Below are 26,598 nucleotides of genomic sequence, written 5' to 3' on the forward strand. Positions count from 1 at the left end.
TGGAAGGAAAGCAGGGGCCCCCGGGAGCACTGAGCTGAGGCCCCTGACCCGGTCCGTGGGAGTCCCCTCCAGGCAGGCTCCTCTGAGGAGGAAGCAGACCGAAGCTAAGCCCCGAAGAATAGAGAGTCACCCTGGGAAGAGACGGTTCCAGGCACAGGCATCCGTGAGTGCCCGGCCAGAAGGCCTGGGCCGCTTTCAGAAAAGTCGGAGGAGCTTCGTGTGGTTGGAGCTGGGGTGGAGGGGGAGGGGGCATCCGTGAGGCTGGAGGCGTGAGCAGGAGCTGACCGTGCGTGTGAGTCCCCACCGCTGACCATGCTCCCGCAGCCGCCGGGCATGGTGGCCCCAGAGGAGGCCGGCCCCGGGGCAAGGAACCTCGCCGAGACGCCCAGGCCTGGGCTTTGGGCATCAGGACCGCGGCATTTGGCTGAGACCTCATGTCCCCGTCAGATCTGCTCTCTGTTCCTCTGCCTGGTGATGGAGTATAACGAGGGAAGCTTCCAGAAGGTCATTGAGAAGAAGAGGGAGACAAAGACAGTCATCGACTCTGAAGTAAGACAGACTCTAGGGGACCCCGGGCCTGGGGACCATGATGGCACAGGCCCAGTCACGGGGCAGAGGGGCAGACGGAAGGGCAGATGCTACTGGCCAGGTTGTTTCTTACGTTTACGTGTGGAGGGGTTTGCGTGGTGGGCTGTGCGCGAGTGTTCAGTGCACAGCTCAGGTCACTGTACACATGCAGACACTCATATAACCCCTGTCCCCGATCGAGATGCAGAACCTTCTGGAGCTCCAGAAGTCCCTGGCCCTGCCCGCGGTTGGACTTCTGTCTCCAGAGACCCTTCTGCCCGCCCTGAAGTCCCCAGTAACGGACTCACACTCATAATGGCACGTCGCCGCTGTGTCTGGTTTTTTATGTGAGCGGATCAGGAAATGGTCCCCAGCATGGCTGGGCACTGCCCCGTCGTGTGGCCACCTCGGTCTGTGCGCAGCCTAGCGCTGTGAGCCTGCAGGGTGTTTCCAGCTTGGGGCTGCTGCCATGAACACTGCCGGCCGTGCCGACTCGTGGACCTAATTACTCATCTTCTCTGGACAAAGCCCTGGGTGTGTAGTTGTTGGATTATAGAGCAGTTCCAGTCGATGTGCCAACGTGCGGGATGGCTTGGTTGACTTGGGGTTATTCTCAGCACAAGGGGTAAGCCTTCCAGTGCCTACTTCCTGGCCAACACTTCAGTCTTTTTCATTTTAATTGAAAATTGCATTTTAATTTGAGTTATTATGAGTAACCACAGGGAGTGCTTTTTAGCTACTTGGATTTTGTGTCTGTTCAAGTCTTCTGTCCATTTAAACACTGGGGTTGTCTGTCTTTTCTTATTGATCTGTAGGTGTTCTTTACATATTGCGGATATGGGCATCCAGAGTGTCTGTCTTCTCTCAGTCTGTGTCTTTTGATGAACAGAAGTTCTTTTTTTTTTTTTTAAGATTTTATTTATTAGAGAGAGCGTGTGCACAAGTGAGGGGGGACGGGGAGAGGGACACGCAGACTCCCCACTGAGCAGAGAGCCAGATGCGGGACTGGATCGCAGGACCCCGGGACCCTGACCCTAGCCAGGGTTAGACACTTAACCGAGCCACCCAGGTGCCCCCAGAAGTTCTTAACTGTAACGAAGGGAGTTTATCAATGCTCCTTTTATCATTAGCACCTTTGAGCCCGTGTGAGAGCCTGCCCTCCCAGGTCATGAAGATATTTCCCCTTGTCTTCGGAGCTAGGTCATTTTTGGTTTCACATTAATCCTGTGATCCACCCTGAGTAAATTGTGTCTGCTTTTGCTCTGGGCCCCGTCTGCTCGGCAGGCTGCCAGGCACCATCTCACCCCCGAGGGCTTCTTGAGGGCCACACCACTCCTCTCCCAATGTGGACCTCAGGGGTAGGCTCTGGAGTGGTTTTCAACGTTTCCGTTGGTGGTGGAACCCTTTCAAGCACAGGGTGTTCTCAGAAACCCAGCAAGGAAGGTGAAGCTTCTCTGAACAAGGGGCACAGGAGGACAGGTGGCAGGTGCAGTGGGAAGAAGCCGGGGGTTCCACTCACTCAGCCCGTCTCTGACACCCTTGGGTAGAATCTAGGGTTCCTCGGAACCTGGTTTGAAAACCCCTGCCCTGGAGACTAGCCGGATCTCGCCTCCGACACACGGTGTTTCCAGAACGTTCTTTGTCAGAGCTCTTTTCCTTCTAATGACATGGCAAGGCAAGCCCCAATGTAGGCAATAAAGGCTTCGCTATCTCTGATACCCACAAGGGGTGGGGCCCGGGTGGGGGTATCTCTGGTGTGGCTACTGGAGTGTGGGGTCTGGAAGCGAGGGCGTGCCCCGTTGGGAGAGCCCCGCGCACGTTAGCCTGAAAGGGACCCGAGGCAGAACTCTTTTGCGCTGGCTCGGAGCGCTTCAGCAGCGTGGGGCCCATCTGAAGAAGCAAGAACATTCCATGATCCCGCTGGCTGCCCCTTGGGTGGCTGACCTGCCTCGGCCAGCTGCTGCCGGGAGTCCCCCTCCCCCAACCCTGGCATCTCTCGTTCTTTCCCCAGTGGATGCAGAACGTGCTGGGGCAGGTTCTGGACGCTCTGGAGTATCTGCACCAGCGGGACATCCTCCACAGGTGACCGTGGGGGCCGGGCTGCTGCAGGGCAAAGGGCACAGAGTCCCCTCAGGTGCCCTGCCCCAGGACCTGGGAGCGAGGCAGGGCACAGCGCAGCCCCAGAGAAGCGCGGGCACCTTTCCAGAGCCCCTCCCGGCCTTCCGGGGAATGCTGCCCCCTCCACGTCACCCACACTGATTCACCCAGCATCGGGAGTGGACGTGACCAGGCAGGTCCGTTCTGAAGTGCAGGGGGAGCGGCCAGATAACAGCGCCGCCGGGAAGCCCCAGATTAGGCTGCGCGGTCTGGGGCTGAGCCTTCGACCCGCCCGCGGCAGGGCTCCAGCGTCCACAGTCTGCAGGGGCTGGCGACGGCCGCAGACTGGCTCAGTGCCTGATGTAAAGGAGGGAAAAACCCATGTGGACCCCGTGTACAAAGAAAATACCCACAATTTCATGTTCACGGCACCAAACGTTACGAAATGGTTGAAAACCAGTCCCCAGAACAAACGCATAGCTGAGATCTGGAAGGAGGGGAACAGATGTGAGCAGAGAAACGGCAGAAGGGCTGGAGTTTTCCTGCTTGGAGCTGCTTGTTTTGGAGTTTAAAATAACTGAGTATATTTTATTTCTGCAGGAAACACTATTTTAAAAGTGGGCCGCGAAGGGGGCATTTGGGGAGAGGAGGGCCAAGCCAGGTGGGGTGGGGAGCAGGGCATGTGGCGCAGGGTGCACTGGTCCCCCCGGGAGGGGCGCGTGGCCCGCAGGCAATGGGTGGGAAGGCAGGCAGGCCCCCAGAGGACAGTCCCCCATCTTGGTTTCAGGAACCTGAAACCCTCCAACATAGCCCTCGTCAGCGACAGCCATTGCAAGTTACAGGACCTGAGCTCCCACGCACTGATGACGGACAGACCCAAGTGGAACATCCGCGCGGAGGAAGGTGGCCGGGGTCCTCCGGGGCTGCGGGACAGCAGCGGCTGGGGGGTGTGGGGGAGAGGCCATGCACCGGGGTGGGGTCGCTCCTGGAGTCCAGAGGGCAGTGGCTGAGCTGGAACAAGGCAACGTCAAACCTTCCCCCCCCCTTTTTTTTTCTTTCTTTTTTTAAGGTTTTATTTATTTATTTGACAGAGATCACAAGCAGGCAGAGAGGCAGGCAGAGAGAGAGGAGGAAGCAGGCTCCCTGCTGAGCAGAGAGCCCGATGCGGGACTCGATCCCAGGACCCTGAGATCATGACCTGAGCCGAAGGCAGCGGCTTTAACCCATTGAGCCGCCCAGGCGCCCCAAACCTCTCCTTTCTCAGAAGGTCCCCACAGACCCCTGCGGACTTATGTGGGCTCCAAGGAGACCCCCTTGCCTGGGTTGTAACCACCAAACCGGGGTTGGTGCAGGGAATCAGGGTCTAAAAGACACCCGGAAAACGTTAACCTTCAAGAGAGGAGATGGGGGGCTAGTGGATGCCACACACCGAGGAGAGCCGGATTACGTTCCTGAGTCCTATAAATCACTGAGGCGATGGCAGACGCAGGGAAGAAGGGAGATGGGTTCTCCCTCCCTTGAAAGCACAGCGGGGCCAAGGGAGCTGGGCTTCAAGCCTATACCCACTGTCCTGGGTGGAGAGAGGGCCATAGTTGAGACTTTCAGGGTCCTGCCGCAGAGGATAAATGCGCGGGTAGACGGACAGGTGGGTGGATGGGTGAGTGGGCAGATCTGCCGGAGGTGGCAGGGGTCCTCGGAGTCGGGGGTCCCCCGCTGTACCATCTGGGGGGGAATGAAGGTCCGGAGAAGGAGGGCTGCCCAAGGGCTCTCAGGAAGCAACAGACCAGCGACCTTCTCTTTTGGCTCCTTGTCTGGGGTTCAGGTTCAGAAACGAGGGTGGGGCAACCAGAATTCTGCCTCCAGGTTCTACCTTTAGAGGAACAAGGTGTTTAAAGAGGGTGGAGGTTTCTGCCTTCTTGGCACACGCCTCTTTCGAACCACGTGTGCAGCCACGTGGGGCACGAAGACGCGAGTGTGCGCACTTGGGCCGACCTGGCTACGCAGGTGCCCAGGTGGGCAGCCTCACGGGCTGAAGGCCAGGGCCCTCTTCCTTTTCGCCCACGGATCGTCCGTCCCCACTGCTTCTGAGCCGCTTGCTCCCCCGGGGAGCACAGGCCTCGAGCTTCCGACACCTTCTCCTGTCAACAGACCCTTTCCAGAAGTCCTGGATGGCCCCCGAAGCCCTCAACTTCTCCTTCAGCCCCAAGTCGGATGTCTGGTCTCTGGGCTGCATCATTCTGGACATGGTCAGCTGCTCCTTCATGAATGTGAGCTGCCTTCCGGCTGCCCCCTCCGCCGCGCCCCAGACCCTGCACCCCACTTCCCCGGAGAGCCGGCCCCGCCCACCTTGGCTCCAAAGGGACACCGTCCCCTGACCTGCAGCCTCCTGCCTTGCTCCGCACCTCCACGGTGCTGCATAGGGCACCCCCGCCCTTGGCCTTCGGGGCCCTGGCACGTTGGGGACGATGACAGAGATACACCACCCCATGGCTAACCCGCATGGGGGCTCCCTGCCTCCTTATGGAGGAGAAAAGCGAGTTCACGTGCCCCTGCTGGCCCACGGTGGGGTACAAGCCCAGGAAACAACCCTGGCGGGCCTGAGCGCGCCTCGGGACCTCAGGCGGCCATACAGGCTCTCGCGCTGTCTTCCCACCGCTGGCCCTCTTGCCAGCTCTCCCCGGGCCACCGTCTGGGTCGGGCCCACGAGCAGTACTGTCCCCTCAGAGAACAGAAGCCATGCATCTGCGAAAGTCCCTCCGGAGCGACCCAGACAGGCTGTGGGGCATCCTGCAGACCCTGGAGGAGAAGAAGGTCCCCAATGTGGGAAGCTTCCGTTCTCTCCTGCCTTTAATGCTGCAGATCGAGCCCTCAGAGCGAGCGACAGTCAGGTGACCCTGGGGGCTGTGGTTGTATTTTAATCTTGCCACGTGTCTCCCGCCATCTGTCCGCCGTCCCGCACGCATTGCCACTCGGTGGAACGCGCTGACCCCTCCGTGGCCCACTGGGCTTTCCCAAGCGTGGTCTGTCTCAAAGGGCAGTAGCGGCACGCACGCCTCTGAGCCCCGGAGCCCGCAGAGCCGGCCTCTCCCTTGGGCGGAGGCAGAGCCCCGGGGACCTGGAATGTGTTCTAATTGTAGTTGACCTCCCCATGAGAAGGAAGGAAGAAACACAGCAAATCTGGCCTGGATTCTTTATGCCAATGTGGTTGTCAAATCTGATCGTTCGGTATATTTTGTGGAGGAACGGTCCCCACCTCCCCGTGCCCCGCACCTGCTGGGCGTGCTGCCACCGGCGGGAGAGCGGCTGCAAACCGGAGGGCGGAGGGCGGAGGGCGGAGGGCGGGCGTCTGCCTGCCTGGCCGGGGGTGTGCAGGAGAGCCCAGCGGCCGTCTCCCCTCCGCTCCAGGGATGTGACCCTCACCTTCGTGAGCAACCACTTCCAGGCCTCCAGGGCCGCTCTGGCCCTGCACCAGCAGGCGGCCCCTCCCTTCATCACTGACCTGCTGCTGGAAAGCAACATCGCCAGCATTTTAGGTGATGCTGGGGACTCAGACGGGGAGGGGGCTGTCGTCTCAGCTCTGGGACAGGGAGGGCGGTCAGTGCCCCCCCCACCGCTACCACACAGTCCTCTGGACTGCTGGACTGCTCTGACCCTTGGCCGGGGGCCCGGAGGCTTCGGGGCTCTCCCTCCATCCCACTCCAGCCTCCGCATTGCTCAGGGCACCACGTGCTCAGACACCCTTCCTCGCTTTTGTCCCCTGTCCCAGAGTTCACCTTAATGCTGGACTGGTTTCCCTTCCCCTCCTGCTGAGCAGCCCCCCGCTGTCACAACCCCTGGAGCCCCCGCCCGCCCCGACTGCTTCCACACCATGGCACACGGTGACCCCTGTGCCCAGAGCGGCTGCCTCACTCGGCAGCCTTTCCTGTGTGGTTTCTATGCGCCGGGAACGGTGCTGGGCGTGGGCATGGGCAAGGCCGTGGCCCTGGACTGGCAGGTGTGTCCCTGTAGGGGCTCTGTCTGCTGAGGTACAGGGGCAGGCCTCATTAGAGGGTGCTGCTGGCCCAGAGCTCACTCACCACTCAGCACCTCGTTTCCACGTGCGTCCCTGGTGGGGGGCGCCTTGCGGCTCCCAGCACAGGGATGGCACAGTCGCCACCTCAAGGTCTTGGGTGAACCGTGGGCCTAGAGGCCACCTTCAGGTTCCAGGTCGGTTCCACTCGCCTGTCCCCCTGTTCTGGGCAGTCTGCTCACTCTGTTCTCTCCCTCTGTGGCTCCCTGCATGGGTTGCTGGGGACGGGGACGATTCCCCCCACCTGCCGCCTCTGCCCCCAGTTCTGGGGAGGGGACACTCATGAGACCCTAACTTCTGTCTCCCTGTGGCTCGCGGCCGGGTCGGGGGGCTTTGTGGGCAGGCAGCTGGGTCCCACGGAGGCCCACCCCCCACCGGCTCAGTGGCCCGGAGCGAGTCGCCCTCTCTGAGCAGCACGGGGCCTGTTGGTGGCCACTCCAAGGGGGTTCTGAGTCAGCCGCGGGATGAGGAAGGGGTCCCCAGTGTGCGTGGCTGGACACCGTGGCTCACTGTGGGCACTGGGGTCGTTCTTATGAACCAAAGGCAAAGAGCTCTGCAGGGAGGCCCTTCCCCGAGGCCAGGGCGGACTCTGATCAGCGGCTCGGCCTGCGAAGGGGGGTGAGGAGGGCACCAGCTCATGGCCGAGCGCGTGGACCTGTGGGCAGCGTGGCCTCCACACCGGGCCCTGGGCGCCTGGCCCTGAGGAGGCTCCTCGCCACACTGTCCTCTCCCCGCAGAGGTCATGCAGAGCTACGCCAGCAGACCCGAAGTCCAGCTCCAAGCCATGAAGAGGCTCATAAGAATGCCTGCAGATGAGCTAGGTAGACCCCCACGTGCCCCCCTCCCTGCTCGCCCTGTGGCCCAGGCCTCTGGGAGGGGGCCTGGGCTCCCCTAACACCTCCGAGGCCTGCTTGGGATCCTTCCTGTGTCACCTGCCCAGCAGAAGGGGGGGATGGGGTGGCAGTTGGTGTGGAGTGACGGGCCCTCACAGGTTCTTAGTGGGGGTCCCTTTCCTTCCACGGTCCCCATGGGGGCTGGCTGGGTGGTTGTGGACCGTCCAGCACGGGACTGAACGGCCCGGCGCGGGGCCCGTGTGCCGCACGAGGGTGGCTGTGGAATAAACTCCTGGGCGCTCGGGGGATGGATCCGTCACCCCTTCCCAGGTGCCGCCACTCACCCCTGCCCGGGACAGCACCGTCCCTCAAGGAGTATTTGTACCTTTTAAGTTTTGCCAGAACAGTGTCTCATAAATCCCTCCATTCAACTCACCTCGCCAGCCGGACTGTCACACTCACTCGCTCCTCCATCCGTCCTTCAGGCCTCCATCTGTCCGTCTGTCCCCCCACCCGTCCACCGTCTGTCCACCTGTCCTTCCGCACAAGGTCTTTTCCGGGGGCTGTGGCCCCGGAGATGGCAGAGGCCTGGTTCCGGCCCTTAAGGCAATGGCGGAGACTTCATACTGGCCCCTCGCCTTTCCCTCTTCCTTGTCCTGCCCCCAGACCCCTTCTGGACCTGGGCTGTGGCCAGAAGAGTCCGCGGGAGGGGAGACTGTGCCTTCCGGGAGGAGCTGAGGGAGGCGGCCTCGCTGGGAGGCAGGGCAGCTCCGCGGGGTCTCGTGGGCCGCACGCTTGTTCTCGCGGGGAGCCTGATACGCAGGGCCGGGGGTCCTCCTCTAATGGTGTAGAGAAGGGGCCCCACGGGCACCGGACCCTCCGCTGCCTGCCACCACCCCTCACTCCGCGCGCGCCCCACAGCCGGAGTCCGTGAGACCCACAGACGCCCACACTTGGGCAGTTACGGCCGCAGACTTGAGTCAGGCTGGGTCCACAGCAAGTGGTTCCGTCTCTCTGACCGTGTTTCCTCCTCTCTGAGAGCGCGACGGAGGACTCTGCCTCGGGGGGCCGCTGGCGTAGGCTCGGGGGGCCGCTGGCGTAGGGGCCGCCCAGGGCAGACACATCCGCGCTCGTTAATCATGTTCCCACTCGCCGACTCCCCCGTCCAGGGGCCCGTGCGTGAGTCCCAGCAGCATCGGGCTCTCTGGTCTGGTCCGGACGCCCTTCCCGCCCCCTGCTTCTGGGTCGGGGCTCAACCTTGCTGCCCCGCCCTGCCAGGTCTGCCGTGGCCGATGGAGCTGGTAGAGCTGCTGGTCGCCATCATGAAGCAACACGAGCGGATCCTCGACGTGCAGCTGTGCGCTTGTTCGCTGCTGCTGCGCAGCCTGGGTCGAGGTGGGTGCGGAGCGCGTGGGGTAAAGGCTGGCCCTGGCCCCGTGGCAACCAACACCGGCTGCGGGGGGCCGCTTACTCACCGGCCGTGCGGGCTGGCAGGTGCCCGCCCCTCCCCCTCCCCCACCCTGCAGCCAGCGCTCGCAGGACCTGCTCCGGAACGAGGCTGACCTTGGCTTTCTTCGCGCCAAGTGGGCCACTACCCACCTCCAACCAGGGAGGGAGCGTCCCCGCAGGCTACCCGGCCCATGACCCCCGGGTACAGGAGGTCACCCTGGGCTCTTCCCTTGGCCCAAGCAGCGCTGGCGCAGGACCGGGCCACCGAGGTGCTGAGGGACAGCTCCGTCACCCCTGTGCTGCTGAGCAGCCTGTGGGCCCACCCCGAGTCGGAGCCGCTCCTGGTCATGGTCTACAGCCTGCTCACCATCATCGCCAGCCAGGGTGGGTCTGCCCTGCCCTCCCCGCTCGGCCTGGGGGCTGGAGGGGCACCTGCGTCCCTGAGACGGCGCGGCCGCCCGCCTTCACGGGGTCCGTTCCACATGCTCGTCCTTTTCTGTCTCTTGGTGGGAAGCTTCCGTTCGACTGTCACTTGCTCCCTCCACAAATGTGCAGACGGGGACCAGGTGGCACCATGGGCTTCACAGGACGTCTTCTGCCTCATGCATCTCCACCTCACGGGGCACCTGGGGTCGGGCAGCACCAGTCAAGCAGGCAGTGGGCGGCAGGACTGGGGATGCTGCGGAGGACCCGGGGCCGCACACAGCTTGCATGGCTCCCACCTGCCTCCTCGGGTCAGCACGCTTCTTCCTGGTGGACAGCTGGGCCCACGAGCCCCGGGACGCTCGCCTGGACCCCTGTGGCCGGAGTGGGGGGTGCCTGTACTCTGCTCCTCGCCCTGCTTGACTGGATCCCACTTTTGGGAGTGAGCAAGGGTGTGATGGATGACGGGTGCAGATCAGAGCCGTCAGGCAAACTGGGTATCGGCTCACCCACCAGGAAAGACAAACACTGCTCCCACCTCAGGAGGACCCAGGAAGCCAGTCCCAGCCCAGTCACGGGATGGGCAATACTGGGACTGGGGACCCAGGGGATGGACCATGTCTTCTTGTTCCGGGGCCCCACACTGGGTATGACTGGCCCAGGAGATGCCCAGAAATGCAGGATGCACTTGCCTGCGGTGGGCAAGAACCAAAGAGGGAGGCGGTATTCAGGGAAGGCTTCCTGGTGGAGGGGCTTCTCCGTGGCCCTAATTTTGGGGCCTGCCCACAGAATCGGCCTCAGAGAAGCTACAGAAGGCTGGGCTGTTCGAGCACATCCTGGAGCACCTGAGTACCTTCTCCACCAACAGGGACATCTGCATCAATGGCCTGAGCCTGCTCTGGGCCCTGATGGTGGACGGTGAGGGGCCCCTCTTCCCACTCTCCTGCTGGGGGGCGGGCAATCCTTGCTGCTCCCTAATTGCCTCTGACAGCCCCCACGGCCTGCCCCTTAGACACTCCAGGAGCAGAGCCCACGAAAAGGCTCTTCTGAGCCTGGAAGCAGAAGGGGAAGGGGGCGCGGACGGGGGCCGCCCCCAGCAGAGGCAGGACCTTCTGTCCTGACCTGGCAGGTCCTCATGGACTCCAGGGGCTCCTCCTGTGGGAACCTCTCTACCTGCCGCACATCCTGGGATTTCCATGGGCGGTCCCTGATGGTAGCCTGGCTCTGGCACTCTACTCTTGCTCTAGATTCAGAAAAGGGGCCCCGGACTGTGCTGCTTTCTCTCCAGGCCCTGTCTCGGCCCTCCAGCCATCCGGGCGTCCGTTCTGAGAAAAATAGAGCTCCTGGCCGCGGAGAGCCTGGGAAACCAGAGGGCACTGTCCATACCTAAAGTGAAACATCCCCCAAGACCAACTGCAGACAGAGTCCCTGAACTCAAACCCCTGCTTAGCGGCCCTCTCCCTGACAGCTTTGTCCTCCCTGGTGGGGGCCAGAGGGTGTGGGGCGATGTATACAGCAGGCACTCAAGGGCTAGGTGTCCCTGCCATTCCGTGCTGCTTCCAGCGGTCATTGTGAACAAGACCCCTTTGGAGAAAGCCCCCGTCCTCCTCATCGAGGTGCTGGCCTCCTACCCTGGGGACACGGAGATGGCGGAAGCTGGCTGTGCGGTCTTCTGGCTGCTGTCTCTGCTGGGTGAGCAGTGTGGGCGGGGAAGTGTGCCCCCCCCCCCCTCCCCGCCATCTCAAGGCCACGAGGCCACAAGGCCTCAACCAGGCCCTCTGCAGGTTGCATCAAGAAGGACCAGTTTGAAGATGTGGTAGCCCTGTTCCTGCAAAGCATCCGGCTGTGCCAGGACAGAGTCCTGCTCGTGAACAACGCCTACCGGGGGCTGGCCAGCCTCGCGAAGGTGTCTGGTGAGCCCGGCCATGGACGGGGCTACCACTAGGAGGTGGGGGCAACACTCAGCAAGGCGTGTCTGCCAGCTGCCTGCAGACCCAGTCCAGAAGCAGATTCAAAAAAAGGGGAAGAACATTGTATAGTTTCTTCATCCAGAAGTTGCCATGAAGACTTTCCATTTTGGCTGCACACTATACTGCTCAAGCACACGCTGGGTGTGCACATGCAGCCCTAGTGGGTTCAGCTTCTCAGAGCACCACAGGGGCCAGGTCCCCGCTCCGTAACAGGGATGGTTTGCTGTTGCTCAGTGCGCAGCGCCTGGCACTGTGACAGGTTCGCGGCACAAGGCTTCATAGACACTTGGGGCTACAGACTGCACAAGGCTGCCGGCTGGGGTGGGAGCGGGGCTTCAGCCCCTTTGATATCTGGTCCCAGGGCAGATGCACAGGGTGGGCTAGGCTGGGAGACTAGGGGCGGCCGGGCCTTTGTCTGCTTCTGAGCCTGAAACCGTCCAGGCCTGAGGGAGTACGGCCACCCTCAGTACTGGTTGGCTCTTCCTTCCCGGTTAGGCACCCGGGGCTCCAGGGTCTCCCCCAGCCCAGGTCTGCATCAGCTGTCCACCTTCGGGGGATGGGAGGGGAGGCCGAGGTCCTGAAGACAGAAGGGATCTGGCTCAGGATGGAGGAGGTGGTCAGAGCCCAGGGCCAGCGTCTGGGAGAGGAAGGGCTTTGCCACCCACTGGCTGGGAGACTCCAGTTGTCCCCCCCGAGCGCCAGGTCCCCCAGGCTCCAGAGGGTGCAAGGGGTGAACGTTCACACGGGTCTCCAGCCCGAGTCAGGGTCTAGCCCAGCTGGGGGTGTGCGTGTGCTGTGCTGGGGCTCTCCCCCACCACGCCCACCCTGTAGGCGCCCTCCGCCGTTCGGCCTCGTGTTTCCTGGGCCCCCAGGCTGAGAGCACCCAGAGGAGGGCAGCCTTCTGCTGGGAGAGGGAGGTGGGGTGTACAAGTCCCAGCAGGGACACACGGACTTCACTGTCCCCGGGCGGCAGGACGCTGGCCTCTGCCGGTGGCTGAGGTCCTTGCTATGCTAAGTGCTTCGGACTCTCTCAATGACCCTGAGAACTCGGCACCGCCGTCACCCCACTCGCTAGAGGCCACCAAGGCACAGGCAGCCGGGTCGAGTGCACGCCCCTCCCCCCAGAGCTGGCGGCCCTGCAAGTGGTGGAGCCGGAGGAGGGCGGCAGTGGCCTCGACCTCCTCCAGGAGACGTACCAGCTCTACAAGGATGACCCCGAGGTGGTGGAGAACATCTGCTTGCTGCTGGCCCACCTGGCTGCCTACGGTGAGGGTCCTCCTCCTCCTCACCCCCGGCCCCCCATGCCAGTGCTCAGCGGCAGCCCACTCCCAGCTCTAGCCACCGCCACGTCCTGGTGGTTCAACAGGGGCGCTCGCTAGACTCCGTGGGTGATGCCGAGTCCAGGGAGGCGGCAGGCGGGTGGGCTGGGGGAGCCTTGGGGCGATGGGCCCAGCCTCGTCCTGCCGGCCTCCCCAGAGTGCCCCTGCCGAGGCTGTAGGCCATCAGGCTGGCTGCGCGCTGACCTCAGGACCCCCCCGCTCCGCCCACAGAGGACATCCTGCCAGAGCTGGTGTCCAGTGGCGTCCAGCCCCTGGTCAAGGAGATCAAGGAGCGCTTCACCTCCAGCCTCGTGAGTGTCCGCGGGCCCCAACCAGGCTCCGACCTGCCTCTACAGTCAGATGCCCGTGGCCTGAGTCCAGGGGCCCAGACTCAAATCTCTGTGTGTGGTTTCTGATGGCTCTTCTACCTCCAGGAGCTGGTTTCATACGCAGAGACAGTGTCCCTAAGGCTGGAGGCCGTCACGCCACCCAGCTCCGCGCGAGGACAGTCGGCTCTGCCCTGAGGCGATGCCCCAAGCCCCCCCCCACCCCCTCTCTCCTGCCCTTTCCTTGTATGTCCCCAGAGCTGCCCGCTGACTGGAGTCTTCCTGAGGCCTGGGGGACAATGTCCACCTCAGTCCTCCGCAGGGTGAGGCCCAAGGCCAGTGCCTGGCGTGGAAGCGTCCCGGGGGGCAGTGCTCTGGGGGCCTGGCTCGGCAGGCGTCACGCAGGCCACGGTGCTGGCCTGGTCAGTGCGGCGGCTGGACGCAGCCGTCCTCAAGGGCAACAAAGTAACCTGCAGAAGCTCCGCCTCCAGTAAAAACCTGTATTCATGTTCAGTACCCTCTGCGGGCTTGGGTCTTCCTCGGGCAGCAGTCAGGCGGCTTGGTCAAGCCTGGCGCTTTGGGCACCGAGTGCAACCCGCTGCTCCCGGCCGCTCTCACTCCTGGGCCAAACCCACACGAGGCTCCAGTCCAACAGCCGGGGCTCAGCACGTCCGTCTCAGAAGGGGAGAGGCCCCGACTTCTGGGAGTGACTGCCGTCGCCGAGCTCAGACAACCTGAGCCTCACCACCGCAGCTGGGGCCCTGCCCTTAAACTTGGGGGGGGGTATAGGGTGGGGTGGGGGCGGGGCTGGTGGGGATCGGTGGCCTCAGAAAATCTCAGCCACAGCTAAGCCCCAGATGGGGCCGGGCCCGCGAGGCCAGTGCTCTTTCCGTGACGCAAGGCAGAGGAAGGAGTGGGCCCTCCCCCCAGCCAAGGAAGGTGCAGACAACCGGGTACTTTCCATGCCCGGGACCTGGCACATCCCCAGCAAAGCTGCCACCAAGCTGCGGTGACAGCATGGTGCAGGTGGCCCCACCCCCGTCCTGCCAGAGCTCCAGGTGCCCCTCCTTGTCCGTCCCCACCTGCCACTGCCTGGGACAGACACTCCTGCCCGCATTGCTGGCCCCCTGGGTGCGGGGAGGGACACCTGCTCTCAGACCACAAACTCGGAGGGAAGCAGCAGTTCTCAGCAGCAGCTCGCGACCTGCCACCAGGACGGAGAATGAGTTTCGACCAAGATGCCGCTCTGGGCAGGCCCGAGTTGTCCCATGTTTGGTCACGACCGCTTGCGGATGGAGACGTGGCCAGCGTCTGGGGCGGGGGCTGCTGGGCGCCTGTCCTGGGCTGTCCTCTCCCACTCCTTCTTCGCCAGGATGTACAGTCTCATTGCTGTCTGGGCATCCTGAATCTAGAGCACACAGACCACTGTGACTGTCCCTGCAGGTGACAAGCACAGCCACGGGCCACCCAATCCCCCAACTGCCCAAGCACCAGAGAAAGCCAAGCAAAGCAGGGGTTCAGGGACTCGGTCCTGGCCGGGCTTTGGGAACTCCGGGGCCCCGATTACGGGAGAAGAAAGGAACCCAAGGAGGGGCACGGACAGGGACGGTCCTTGTGATGCACAGACACACGGACACGCAGGCGGGAACACAGACACACGGACACGCAGGCGGGAGGGAGGGCTCTGAGTGGGAGGCGGACCGAGGCCACGATGTGGGGGCCGGGTTCCACAGGCCCACCTGGCGCCCACACTCTTTGGCCTCAGCCTTGGAGCCTGTCACCAGGCCCAGCAGGCCAGCCGGCCTTGGCTGCACCAGCCTAAAAGGCCTTCAGTCTGGATGGGGAGCTTTTTCTCCAAACGACTGCAATAATGGTAGTTATTGTGTTCAGTGTTTAGCAGCTAAATGTGAACACTCAGGACGCAGTGAATGTCCTGTGAGCCCACTCTGTCTCCTCAGTTTTACAGGCCCGGGGCCTTCCAAAAGGAAGTCCTCCAGGCCCCTGACCGGGCGTCCTGGCCGCAAGGTCGGGCACGGCCTCCAGTCCTGAGGACTCTCACCCCAGGACACACTTACCGAACAGTGCTCGGCCTCCTGCACCCTGATCCCCAGGAGCTTCTCTGCAAGCAGCTTCAGAGACGGCCTTCCACTCTGCCAGGGGAGGGGACAGCACACCGCGCGCTGAGGGGCAGCCTCTGCAGGCTCTGCTGGTGGAGGGGTGGGTGCCGCACCAGGCCAGGGGGCGGGCCAGTCACCTCAAGCCCAACCCAGGGCCCGTCAGTGTGCCTTCACCAGAGGCGTCGGGGTCCCCCCGGGCTGGAGCCCGCCGTCGGCCGGAGAGGAGGGCCTGGCAGGGAGCCGGCACCTCCGCCGCTCAGCCTCAGGCCTCCGTGGCAGCAGGTCCGCGGGCAGCTCCTTCCCCAAAGCCAGGGCTCTCGGCACAGAGACGGGAGCCGGGAGAACCTGCTCTCACCCACAGAGACCTCGGAGCGCAGCGCTCAGATCTCTGCTTTTCCTTTTAACCTTTCAAGAGTTAAAAAGTGACCCCAAACCACAGACCAATCCCCTTTAACGATATGCTGTCAGGAGCCAGAGCCAACCACGACAGCGGCGGCGGCGCCCCGCTTCCTGTTCGTACCTTCACTTGACTCTTGAACGGTTTGTATTTCTGAGTGTCCCGAATCTTCTTTTTGGGGTGGTCGAGAAACAGCACCTGGAAGAGGAGGGGGACGGTCACGGCGGTGGGACCCCCTTCTCTCACGTCGCCTCCTACGAGGATCCCTAACACAGAACCCGCTCGAGTGGGAGGACACCGGTGGGAACCGGACTTCTGAGAGACCGCCATCGCGCTGTCCGCGGACGGTGCTCGGCCGTAAGAACCCAGTTACCGAGGACGCACTCCTGAAGCTGGGGACACGGGAGACCAACAGCCACCGCGTGACCCGCAAGCATAGAGTCCCCACGTGGCGAGCCGGTGTCCCATGTGCGGGAAGTCAGGACAGTGGCGGACGGCAGCGGCTCCTCGCACGACCTCAGGAGAGAGCTGACCGCGTGGGGAGGGAGCAGGAACCGGCAGGGCGGTGGCCGCTGAGGGTGTACGGCCCCGCATCACACTGGGTGGATGGCCCACTGTCTGCTTCCACAGTTCCAAATTTTCACAAGGCAATGCAGACCGACACTCAGGGTTGCCTCAAACATCGGAGAACTCCCGGGTTCCCCGGAACACTATTTGAGAAGCCCCACGCCCAGGAAGGAGTCTCCCACTCCGCCTGTCCCGCGCCCTCATCAGGACCGGCGGCTCAGTTCTAGCTGCAGCAGAGACCCTCGAGAAGCAGAGGCCGGAGGCCGCCGCCTCTGGGGCCCCTGGAGCCTGCCTGCCGGGAGAAGACGGGGAGCCAAGGACGGTCCGGCGGCCGCAGGGGACGTTCCCCACAGACGGCGGCTCGGACCTCACAGGAGCCGTGGGCCCCGGCCAGCTGGGGGACGCGGCAGCGGCCTGGCTCTGTGTGCTGGAATGTGCTCGAGTGCCGGGCACCGGGTCAGGGGGCATCGCGCCCTGCTGTGAGGACTCCGCGGACACGTCCCCTCACTCAAGTGCCTCAGCTGCCTTTTAGAGAAGCAGGAAACGCCAGGCACTCCCCCCAGGGCATGGGAAGAGCACGGAGACTGGAATCTGGGGCCCTCACTGGGCCGAGCGCTGGACGCCGTGATCCCCCGAGGGGCCGCCGCCGACGTACCTTCAGGTCGTTGCGCAGCGCGTGTCCCACCAGGATCCGGCCCTTCAGCAAGTCAGCCACTTCCTGCTGAATGACTTCCAGCCTTTCTCCTGACGCGCAGACCGAGGACGCGGCCGTCAGCGCCGCGCACCGCGCCGGGGAGCCCCGCACGCCAGCCCCCCGCAGCCCCCCTGCGGCGCTCGCAGCCGCCCGACGGGAACGCGCGTGGGGCGTCCCGGGAGAACCAGGCTCGGGCTGCGGGCTTTCCGATGGGAGAGAAAAACAACGGTGCTCCCCGCGGACAGCCAGGAGGGCTGCTCCAGACCCTGGGGCCCAGAGGCGGAGAGGCTGGCTCTCCCGGCAGACGCCCCCGGGGCACCCCCGCCCTCCCCGTGCCTGCGCCCCGTGACTCCGCCTGCCCACCGCCCCACCCCGACAGAGGAAGTTAGATCGGGCAGCCCACCCCACGCAGGACCTATCAGAGCCTAGAGCTGAGGGGCTGGCCAGGCCGGGGCACCCCTTGTCAGTCAGGTGTGCAGAGGGAACCCGAGAAGCAGACCCGAGTGGGCCAGGAAGGAGCAGTGTGGCCTGGATCCTGAGAGCTTCCAGGACCTCTCCAGGCCCCTAACCTCGGAGTCCCCCTACAGGGTCTTTCTGGTCTTCTTCCCACAGGACGAATCCACCAGAAAACCCCACAGACTCTGCCTTCAGGATGCGTCTGGGTCTGGGGGCTCCCCCGCACCAGGTCACCAGCAGCATGTGCTCCCGCTCCCCGTTTCCCCACTCACGGGCCCGAGTCTGTTCCCCACATCGCGGCCAGAAGGCACCTGCTAGAACCCGAGCCAGGCCTCTCACGGCTCCGACCCTCCCGTGGCTCCCCGAAGTCCTCACAAAGACGAGACCCTACGATCTGCCCCGCATCTCCTCCCGACCCCACACTGGCACGGGGTCAGCCTGTCTGGGTGACACCGAGGTGGGGACACAAATGTGCCCGCGAGGTTTCTGCCCACAGCCACCCCGGCCGAGGTAAGACTGTCGGGACTCGGCTGCGGCGGACGCTCCGAACAGGAGGGGACAAGAGGAAGAACGAGGAGCTCCGGCCGGCTCAGTCGGTAGAGCGCGGGACTCGGTCCCGGGGCCGGGAGTTCAAGCCCCGTGTTGGGGACAGAGGTTACTTGAAACACTAATAAAAAAAAAAAAAGAAAAGGAAAAGGAAAAGGGAGAAGGGAGAAGGGACCCAGGCACCGCCCTTCCTCAGGCTCGTGGGCCGGGAGGACCCACCGTGCGTGAGGCTCTCCGGCCGTATCCCGCTGACCGGCGTCCTGTAGTCCGTCACCGGCTGGCTGGGCTTGACGTACTTGTCATAAACACACTTCCCGTACTGGTTCACGAGGGACACTCGGGCGGCGATGCTCTCCTCCCCCTGGGGGCCCACGCCCACCATCTCACAATCCATGGCTAAGGCTCTAGTCAGGCTGAAGGGAGCCAAAGGTTCCAGTTTAATCAACACGGCGGGACGCAGCCACGGGCACCGAGAGCGCTCCACCCACGGCCACGGCCCGCGGACAGGCTCTCCCCGCTCAGGCTCCTCACGGGATGGGGCGCGCCTGCCCAATTCAACTAGCGTTCAGCCGGGGGCCGGGGACGGAGCTCCCGCCCAACCCCGCACCCTCTCGGCCGAGAGCCGCCCGCGGCCCTGGCCCCGCGCACCCGCCGAAGCCTTGCTCCTTCACCAGCGAGATGCCGCTCGCGCTCTGCTCCAGCCGCTTTCTTGCTATCCTGGCCGCCTCGGGGCCCAGGGCCGCTTCGATGTCCGCCGGGTCCACGTCATCAAACCAGATGTCTTCTCTACAAGGCAGAGGGGACAGGCTGCGCGCTGGTCCGCGCAGGTGCTGGTGCAGCGCGGGGCGGGGCAGCGGGGGTGGTACGCGGCTCCCGGGGACTGACCGGCTCCCGGGGACTGACCGGCGCAGGCTCCCGCCTTCCTGTTTCCTACGAGACCGGCTCCTTATCCCCAACTCAGAACCGCAGACAAACCGGAAATACAAGGACGTTTACCTTGTAAACGTACATGCCGGGTCTAATGACCATCGATGCTGGTTTCTCAATTGAGAAAGTAGCAGGTTCATCACCAAACATTCAGAAAACACGAACGCAAGGACCATGAAATGGCGAGAATTCGATCACTGAACCACCAGTGCAGGCCACGAAATGGAAACACTGACTCCCCCTCCGCACGAAGCAGGAGTGACCTCTAGTGTCCTCACATCAAGGCCTGAACACAGACGCCCCTGCACGTGGCGCATCCCTGCCTGATGAATTCTGTCCTTCGGGCTCAGCTCAGTGTCATGTCCCTAGAGATCTCTTCCTGACCGCACTGAGCGGACGCACTCCTCTGGCCATCGGCAGCATGAGCTGCTCCGTCCCGGGGTCTGCTGTGACCATGCGCGCAGAATCCCTACAAGTGTCTCATTCTGGCCGTGCCTTCTGCCTGACATCAGCCTCAGGCGGGAGGGCCCTGTCATGCCTGCTCCGTTTCCAGAGGGCGTCCCTGGCATAGGCCAACCCGTCTTTCCCGGACCCTTCAGGGACCCAGGCAACTCACCGCCAGCCTGCCTCACAGACAGGCCACCTCCAGCCGAGCCACTGAGAGGCAGCCACTGGCTCCTGGTCGTCCCTGCGTGAGTGACGCCCCCCCTCCGGGTCTGCTCAGGAACCACCAGGTGCTGACCCAGCGCCCTGCATCTCACAACCTCCCGGTCCCCGCCCGACACCACAGATGACCACACCGAGGCGGGGGGTCAGGAGCTCGCCCCTGCGCACCCAACTCGCCAGATGCGGGAACCGCTCTCAGGCCTGGGTCCTTCCGGCTCTGGCGTGCGCTCACCCCACAGATCTTTACTGGAGGCCTGTGAATGAGGGCCAAGCTCTGCCCTAGACCCTGGAGATACAACAGTTACCGAACACACCCTGCCCTCATTCTGCCTCCAAGGACCCGAGGAATAAGCCAGGAAGCAGCAGGGGGTAAGGTGCTGGAGGGCGTGCGCTGGCGGGGAGGGCGCCAGCCTAGGCCTCCGGAGGAGACGGGCCGCAGGTGCTGGGGCTCTGTTCTTGGAGATGAGCCCAGGGGGTTGATGGCCACACAGGGAGGCAGAGGGGACTGGGTGGGCCACCTGTACTCACTCAGTGGGCAGGGCCGGAGGCAAGGCCAAAGTCACCTCCTTAGCTTTCCGCTTCTTATGCTTGAGGTCTCCTCCTTCTGGAGAAATACTGCCGTCTGTCCTTTTTCTGGCTCCTTTCTCGCCGTGCTCTGCTCCGCTGGCCTGTGTGGGAGGTGCCGGCATCTTCCTGTTCCTTGGAGATCCTGAAGGGACAGAGGCGGCGATGGCCTCGGCGTCTGTGGTCTCCATCCCCATCTCACGTCTCTGTGCTGCATCGGGCATCGCTTTTCTCTTTTGTGCGACAATCCTGGGCTGCTTTTTGGACTCCGTCTGAGAGATAAGAGGCTTTTCCGGGGCCTGGGTTTTTCGTTTCAGGAGCTAACAGAACCCAAAAAAAAAATACACAACACGTCTTAATTTGGAAATCACGCACAAGATGGAAAACATGTGTACACACATGTACGTGCACATCAGTCACGTAGGTCGGCTACCCGCATCCCGGACTCATTTTCACACGGTCTAGGAGGAGCCCTTCCTCACGCCCATCTGAAGTCGGTTGTGGTGAAATGGCTTCTCCACTTATCTGATTACAACGAGGAATGGATACCGGCTTCCTGGTTCCTACAAAACTTCAAAGCGAGTTTTCCATCTAAGCACCTCCTGAGCCACTGAGCAGGGACTACTTGACCTGGAGCCCGAGGGCAGGATGCGGGACCCATTTTCCTATTCACGGTTCATCAAGAGCTACTTCTCGGGAGCCTGGGTGGCTCAGTTGGTTGGGCCGCTGCCTTTGGCTCAGGTCATGATCCCGGCGTCCTGGGATCGAGTCCCACATCGGGCTCCTTGCTTGGCAGGGAGCCTGCTTCTCCCTCTGCCTCTGCCTGCCATTCTGTCTGCCTGTGCTCGCTCGCTCTCTCTGATAAAAAAAGAAAAAAAAAAGAGCTACTTCTCCCACTGATGAGGCCCGGGAGGACAGTGTCTGTCACTGTCGAGGCGGCTCAAGGGCGGCCAGGGGCCATCCTTCTGTCCCCCAAGACCGGCTCTCCACCAGCCCAACCTTCCCCCGGTGCTCCGGTCCCAGCCTGGCTGCTCTCAGCCACAGTGAAGACCCTGGTTATGCGGCCATGAGACAAGACACGAGGAACTGGGTACTGGGTTTCGACTTAACCAGTTCCCACCAGGTTTAAGATTTGGGGAGGGACAGATTTGGCTGGGGACGGACACTGGGGAGGGGCTGTGCTATGGTGAGTGCTGTGAAGTGTGTGAGACCGTGGATTCACAGATCTGTACCCCTGGGAATAATAATACGTTATAAGCCAGTTTAAAAAAAAAAAAAAAGAAAAGAAAAAAGAAAAAATACACATGGTTTAAATGCAAAAAAAAAAAAAGAATGATGGACGGATTTGGTTCCTTGTAGGACACAGAGAAAACACGAGGTTCGCCCCCTCATAACCACCCTGCCCACGCACTTCATCTTGCTTTCCTTTCTTGGGAGAAAGAGGGGGCGTCGCGACTCGAGAAACCGTCCAGAACCCGGGGGCTTCCCAGCGGAACCGCGTCGGCGCTGCCCCCCGACACAGGCGGGGGCGCCGCCAGCATCCCGGGACACGGCCGCCGCTCCTGCGGTCTGTCCGGCTCACCCCGAGGCTCGGGAGCGGAGTCCCGAAAACCGGCCCCCGAACGGGACTCTGCCCGGCGCCCGCCACGCTCCCACCGGCCGCGCGCCGCCGGGCCCGGTTCCGACGGCCCGTTTCCTCCCCTGGAACCAGCCAGGACCCAGCAGCCAACTCCGAGGGGCCCCCGACAATCACGGCGGACCCCGGGGCAGAAAGGAGCGTCCGCGGGCGGCCCGGCCGCGCGGCACCCCCGGCGTCCGGAGCGGGACTGCGGAGCGGGGCCCGGTGCCGCCGCGCGGGCCGCACTCCCGGTCACGCTCCGTCCGCCGGGGACGCTAGCGGGGGCCCCGCGGGCGGTCGGTCGGGGGACACGGACAGGCCCGGAGAGGAGGCGGCCGGTCTGCCTCGGCCCGCGCGACCCCGCCGGGACCCCCCGCCCGCCCGTCCCGCGCGCGGCCCCGCCGCCCTGACCTCCCGCAGCGCCCGCCAGTTTCGGGAAAAGTCCTCCGGCGCCTTCGGAGGCCGCGCCACGACGGCCCTGGGGCCGCCTCCCGGCGTCCTGCCCGCTTCCCGCCCTTTGCTCCTCCGGAGGCTCGTCTTCCTGCTCTTCCTCCGAGGGGGCTTCTGGACAGGCCCCGGCTCGGCCAGGGGGGCGCCCGGGGCGCGCCTGGGGATCAGCGCCTTGGCCATGCCGCCGCCGCCGCCGGCCGGGGCCCCCGGGGCCCGACGCTAGACCGCGGCCGGAGCCCCGCAGCCCGGGCCCCGAGCCGAGCTCTGCCCAGCGAGCGCGGGCCCAGGCCAGCCCCCAAACCCCGACTCCGGGGACACCCGCCTCCCGCACCCCGGAAGCGACCCCGCGCGCGCCGCCGCACGTGCGCCCCCCCCGCCCCCCGGAAGTGCTCTTCTCTTCCCGACCCGCTGGAAACCGGGCCTCCGCCCCTGGTTCCGCACAGCCCGGGGCAAGACGAGGCTCTCCGCCCGCCTGGGAGAGGGGTCACCGGCCCAGCGAGCGGCGTCGGTCTCCATGACCGAGGGTAGGGTTCGGGGAGGCCTAGGATCTTCCGAGAGCGAGGAAGGGGATAAGAAACGGGGACGCCGGAAGGGAACTGGGGGGCCGCAGTCGTTGGAGCACCGCGGCTGGGCCTGCTGAGCGCGGGGGCGCAGGCGGCCGCCAGGGGACGCTGGGCGGCCGGGCCTGGGGCGGGCGTGGGCGGAGCCGGGGGGCGGAGCGGGCGGGGCAGGGCCACGCCCCCAGCCGGGCGGCCCGGGCTCCGCCCCTCCTTCCTCAGTTTCCCGACTGGGGAAACTGAGTCCCAGGGACCGAAGGTCGACCCCAGCGCAACGCGGCCGCAGAGGCTCTTGAGCGTCAGCCGACAGCAATGAGGAAACATTGTAACAATGCTGAGAATCATTTTGCGCAGCGGCGGTGAGAATAAACCACCAGCCGCCCTCTGCCTGGCCCCGCGGTGCCTCGGCTTCCCGAAAGTCCCCACGTGGGTCTGCGCGCGGGGCCGGGGGCTCCAGGGAGACGGCTCACACACCAGCCGGGGCATTCGGGTGCCAGCAACTGCCGGGCAGCGGGAGGAGGTTGACCCGGGGCGTGGGGAGGGGGTGCGGTTACCAGACCGCCTGCAGGATGCCCGGGGTCGTGGGAATGGCAGGTAAGGAATAATTTCTGTCTCCATGTGCCCGACGCGTTAGTTGCAATATCCGGGGCATACTTAGACTAAAACAAGAAGTATTCGTTGTTTATCGAAAATGGAAATTTAACGAAAAGTCCTGATTCTTATTCTCTGAATGTGCCCACTCTATGGGGGGGCGGGGCCGCATAGATCGGGTCACAAGGGATAGCCTCTTTGAGCAGGTGACATGTGAAACCTGATGGGGAACCAGGGCTCCGAGGGAAGACCCGCAAAGCCCTTGATGCGTCTGAAGACGGGGAAGCCAGCTGGAGCGGCTCAGGCTCTGTGCGCCCAGGGGAGACAGGAGCAGCAGGGCGCGTCTCACCTGTGATTCCAGAGTCTCGGAGGCTGCCGGAAAGGGTTTGGATATTTTACTCTTAGGGCAGGGGAAGCCATCGATTGCTTTAAAGCTGGGGGGTGACGCAGTCTGACTTGAGTTCTTAAAGGATCACTGCCACTTGTGAGAAATGGGACGGGGAGGGCGCGCGGACACGAGAGGGCGGGGAGGCCAGGTGGGAGCCCATGACCGATGCCCAGGCCTGCGGTGATGAGCTTGGATCAGGGGGCAGTGTGTCTTTCTGGGTCTCCAGGGAGCAGTCACAGAGACAGTCAGGCGCCCACAGCGAGAACTGGGATGACGTACCGGGAAAGGTAAAAGGGGAAACACGGGATGGGTGGGGAGAGCCTAAGGTAATCCCGCAGATCTGGCCTGGGAAAGGAAAGCGAACCAGCCCGGGATGGAATCCTAGCAGCCTCGGGATAACAGAGGACACCAGGGCAGGGACCCTGCACAGTCCCCCGCTAGCTGCTAGCTGTCAGCTGAGTCGGGGGGTGGTGTCCTGGAGGTGTGAGGGAGCCGGAAATAGTGCTTTGGAGAGTATGACCAAGAACCTTCCAGAAAGTAGAGTGGGCTGCCAGGTGGTCTGTGATGCTGAGGGCAGTGTGGTGCCACATGGCCTGGTTCTGTGACTGTCCACCGGGGCCAGACACAGGATAGTGAGTAGTGAGGGGGAGCAACTGAGGCAGACAGTGTCTTTGAGATGTGAGGGTAGTGGGGGGCCCGGGATCTGCACTGGGTGAGGAAGGGTGGAATGAAACAGGATCACTTATATGTCAAGGGATTTCAAAATGGAGCCAGGACTCCATTAAGGAGACCGGCCATATGCCTGTCCTCACCAGTGGACACGTGACCTCTTGAACTGGTCCAAAGTGCAAATATTCCAGGGACCAACCCTGAACCCTTCAAGCCCCCCATAGTGAGAGACCGGCAGTGACAGCCTCAGTGCAGATTATGTCATAAGGGTTCCCTTTTTGCTGCCGACACCGATCACAAATTGTCTGTAAGCAACACACCCAAGCGGCCTATCTTAGCTGCGAATCCTTCTGAGTTTTGCTCCCTAGTGGGGCCTTATTTGGGTCGTGGCCCAAATCTCAGTGGCCTGGATAGCAATTCTTCATTCCAGATAAATGAGCTTGTGTAGCAATTGCCTCCTGATGATTTTAGCGAGACACAGGGAACGGGGAGTGGCGAGCAGGACAGGTCACAGGGTGTCGGTCGGAGCTGGAAGGCGCAGCCTGCCTTCAGTCAGGGGACAGTAACCCAGCCTGGGTTCTAGAATCACGCCTGAATCCACATTCCCATGATCCCTGGTCCAGTGCTCCTTCCTCGTGACTTTGCTGCTTGGCCCAGCCCCATCCCAGGATGTAGGATCCGCTGCCCTGGGCCCAGGACTCACCTCGTGCAAGAGTCTGCGGGCTGCCCACTCCCATGGCCCCTGCCCCGAGAGGAAGCTCCCAAGAGTAAACACAGCCTCATCTTCCCGCCCACCGGGGTCTACCACATTCCACACCGGCCAGATGTCCAGTCACAAGGCTCTCTCCCTGGGCTGCAGGCTGGTTTTCCCGAGGATGAGGGAGCCTCACCCCTGGCAGAGAGGCTTGGGGGCAATTCTCACTTCTGCCCTCTTTCTCCTGGGCTGCTGGGGACTCTCCGATTTCCAGCAGGTGGGTGAGTCTGCAGGCGTCGAGGTGTTTGGGGAGCCCTGGGGCCGGGAATCTGAGCTCCTCTGGGTGCTGAAGGAGAGTGCCCTGGGGAGAGAGGGAACTGCCTGGGGTCTTCTCTCAGCCTTGGGGTTTGCCCCTGGACAAGGGGCAGATCTGAGCGTGGGGTTTTGGGGATGGAGTGTGCTCACTGAGGAAGGAATGGGCTTCTCCATTCTGTGTCCTCCTCCCCCAACCCCCCCCCCGTCTCCCCCTGCCCCTTGCCTTGCCCCTCTGCCACCCCCTCCTTCCTCTCTTCTCCCTTGTCCTTTCTGTCTTGCAGCAATTTCTTCAGGCTTTGGAGCCGGAGGAAGTGACTTCTTATTTCGGCCCTGAAGCTACTTTAAAAGGTACTTGTCGTGGGGTCTTCTTGGCAGGGGGTTCTCAGGGTCAGGGCTCTGTTGGGGGGAGGAAGCCCAAGAATCTGCCATCATTCCTGTTAATCAACTCCGGACTTCTGCCAAGTCCATGAAAGCCGGTCTCGGTGTTCTGGACCAAGCTGGGGTTCTGACCCCAGGCTTCTGCTCAGTATCTCAAGGAAACAGTTACTGATTAGCTGGCCCCTTTTGCCCCGGGGCCTCCCTTGGGCTAGGGAAGCCACAGGAGCTCTTGTGGTTTCTGGTCATGGATGGAAATATTTATCCTTTCTGTGAGAAACAAGATAGGCCGTGGCTCAGGCCCAACCAGAGCCTTCCTGTGGCTCTGGGCCCAGTCTGTGGACCTCTGTGCGGTGCCAGGCCCCTTTCTGAGTTGGGCCATTGATCTAAAGGCTGCTGGGGACCAAAGGCAGGGTGGGCTAGTCAGGGTGGAAAGAAAATAAGGGATGTCTCTCTTGTGGCAAATTGTCTGGGGCCTGGGTCAGATGCACACGGAGCCCTGCTTGGGGCCACCTGGGGGTGGAAACTTGTGAATCGGGACCCCAGCTCCTTGGAGCTCTTCCCCTCCTACGGCCTGGGATCCTTAACTCCTCCGGGGGCTCCTTAGGGGGGAGGCAGGTGGGTGGAGAAGGCTGGCAAGGCTGGTCTCGGGCACCTGCTTTTCCTAGGGGCTAGACTTGGACCTGCTGTGCCCACTGGGCTCATGGCGCCCATGAAACTCCTCATGGGTCGAGGCTAGTGTGCTGAGTGAGCGCTGGTCTGCCCTGGGGCAAGGCCCAGATGGGAGAGGCGACTTGCACTCTGCCCTCCTCCCAGCCAGAAGGAGCTGAATTTGAACCCAGGCACCCCCCCACCGGGGTTCCAGGCCAGCACGCATCTCCACGTGCCAAAGGGAATGGATAGGGCCCCCTCCGCAGGGCAGGAAGAGGAGGGCCGAGCAGGGCTGAGCAAGGC

The 26,598-nt window shown here is 63.2% G+C and overlaps 3 protein-coding genes across 4 annotated transcripts in view; 2 read left to right on the forward strand and 1 right to left on the reverse strand.

Moving 5' to 3' along the window:
- STKLD1 (serine/threonine kinase like domain containing 1) overlaps positions 1 to 13,143 on the forward strand; it is a 19,621-nt gene extending 6,478 nt beyond the window's left edge. Inside the window, exons 7-20 of the mRNA XM_044264365.1 lie at positions 448 to 549; positions 2,579 to 2,649; positions 3,452 to 3,567; positions 4,813 to 4,931; positions 5,389 to 5,552; positions 6,070 to 6,197; positions 7,471 to 7,554; positions 8,845 to 8,961; positions 9,259 to 9,399; positions 10,228 to 10,356; positions 11,002 to 11,130; positions 11,223 to 11,351; positions 12,534 to 12,674; positions 12,959 to 13,143. Of these exons, the coding sequence (XP_044120300.1) occupies positions 448 to 549; positions 2,579 to 2,649; positions 3,452 to 3,567; positions 4,813 to 4,931; positions 5,389 to 5,552; positions 6,070 to 6,197; positions 7,471 to 7,554; positions 8,845 to 8,961; positions 9,259 to 9,399; positions 10,228 to 10,356; positions 11,002 to 11,130; positions 11,223 to 11,351; positions 12,534 to 12,674; positions 12,959 to 13,143 (1,755 nt within the window). The remainder of the gene's footprint in view (positions 1 to 447; positions 550 to 2,578; positions 2,650 to 3,451; positions 3,568 to 4,812; positions 4,932 to 5,388; positions 5,553 to 6,069; positions 6,198 to 7,470; positions 7,555 to 8,844; positions 8,962 to 9,258; positions 9,400 to 10,227; positions 10,357 to 11,001; positions 11,131 to 11,222; positions 11,352 to 12,533; positions 12,675 to 12,958) is intronic.
- A 395-nt stretch (positions 13,144 to 13,538) lies between these two features.
- On the reverse strand, positions 13,539 to 22,261 carry REXO4 (REX4 homolog, 3'-5' exonuclease). The gene is made up of 8 exons (XM_044264502.1): positions 22,017 to 22,261; positions 19,952 to 20,307; positions 18,479 to 18,616; positions 18,050 to 18,243; positions 16,790 to 16,878; positions 15,691 to 15,765; positions 15,129 to 15,203; positions 13,539 to 14,461 (listed from the first exon to the last, which is right to left on the reverse strand). The coding sequence occupies exons 1-8, from the start codon at positions 22,233 to 22,235 to the stop codon at positions 14,330 to 14,332; spliced, it is 1,278 nt and encodes a 425-aa protein (XP_044120437.1). The 5' UTR covers positions 22,236 to 22,261; the 3' UTR covers positions 13,539 to 14,329.
- Positions 22,262 to 23,222: 961 nt separating this feature from the next.
- The window catches only part of ADAMTS13 (ADAM metallopeptidase with thrombospondin type 1 motif 13), a 28,363-nt gene continuing 24,987 nt past the window's right edge, over positions 23,223 to 26,598 (forward strand). For both annotated transcript variants that reach the window (XM_044264503.1, XM_044264504.1), the window contains exons 1-2: positions 23,223 to 25,231; positions 25,551 to 25,617. In XM_044264503.1, coding sequence (XP_044120438.1) covers positions 25,085 to 25,231; positions 25,551 to 25,617 — 214 coding nt within the window. In that variant the 5' untranslated portion in view covers positions 23,223 to 25,084. The remainder of the gene's footprint in view (positions 25,232 to 25,550; positions 25,618 to 26,598) is intronic.

The sequence above is a fragment of the Neovison vison genome, chromosome 9, assembly GCF_020171115.1.
Source record: "Neovison vison isolate M4711 chromosome 9, ASM_NN_V1, whole genome shotgun sequence".
In the NCBI taxonomy this organism is placed as follows: domain Eukaryota; kingdom Metazoa; phylum Chordata; class Mammalia; order Carnivora; family Mustelidae; genus Neogale; species Neogale vison.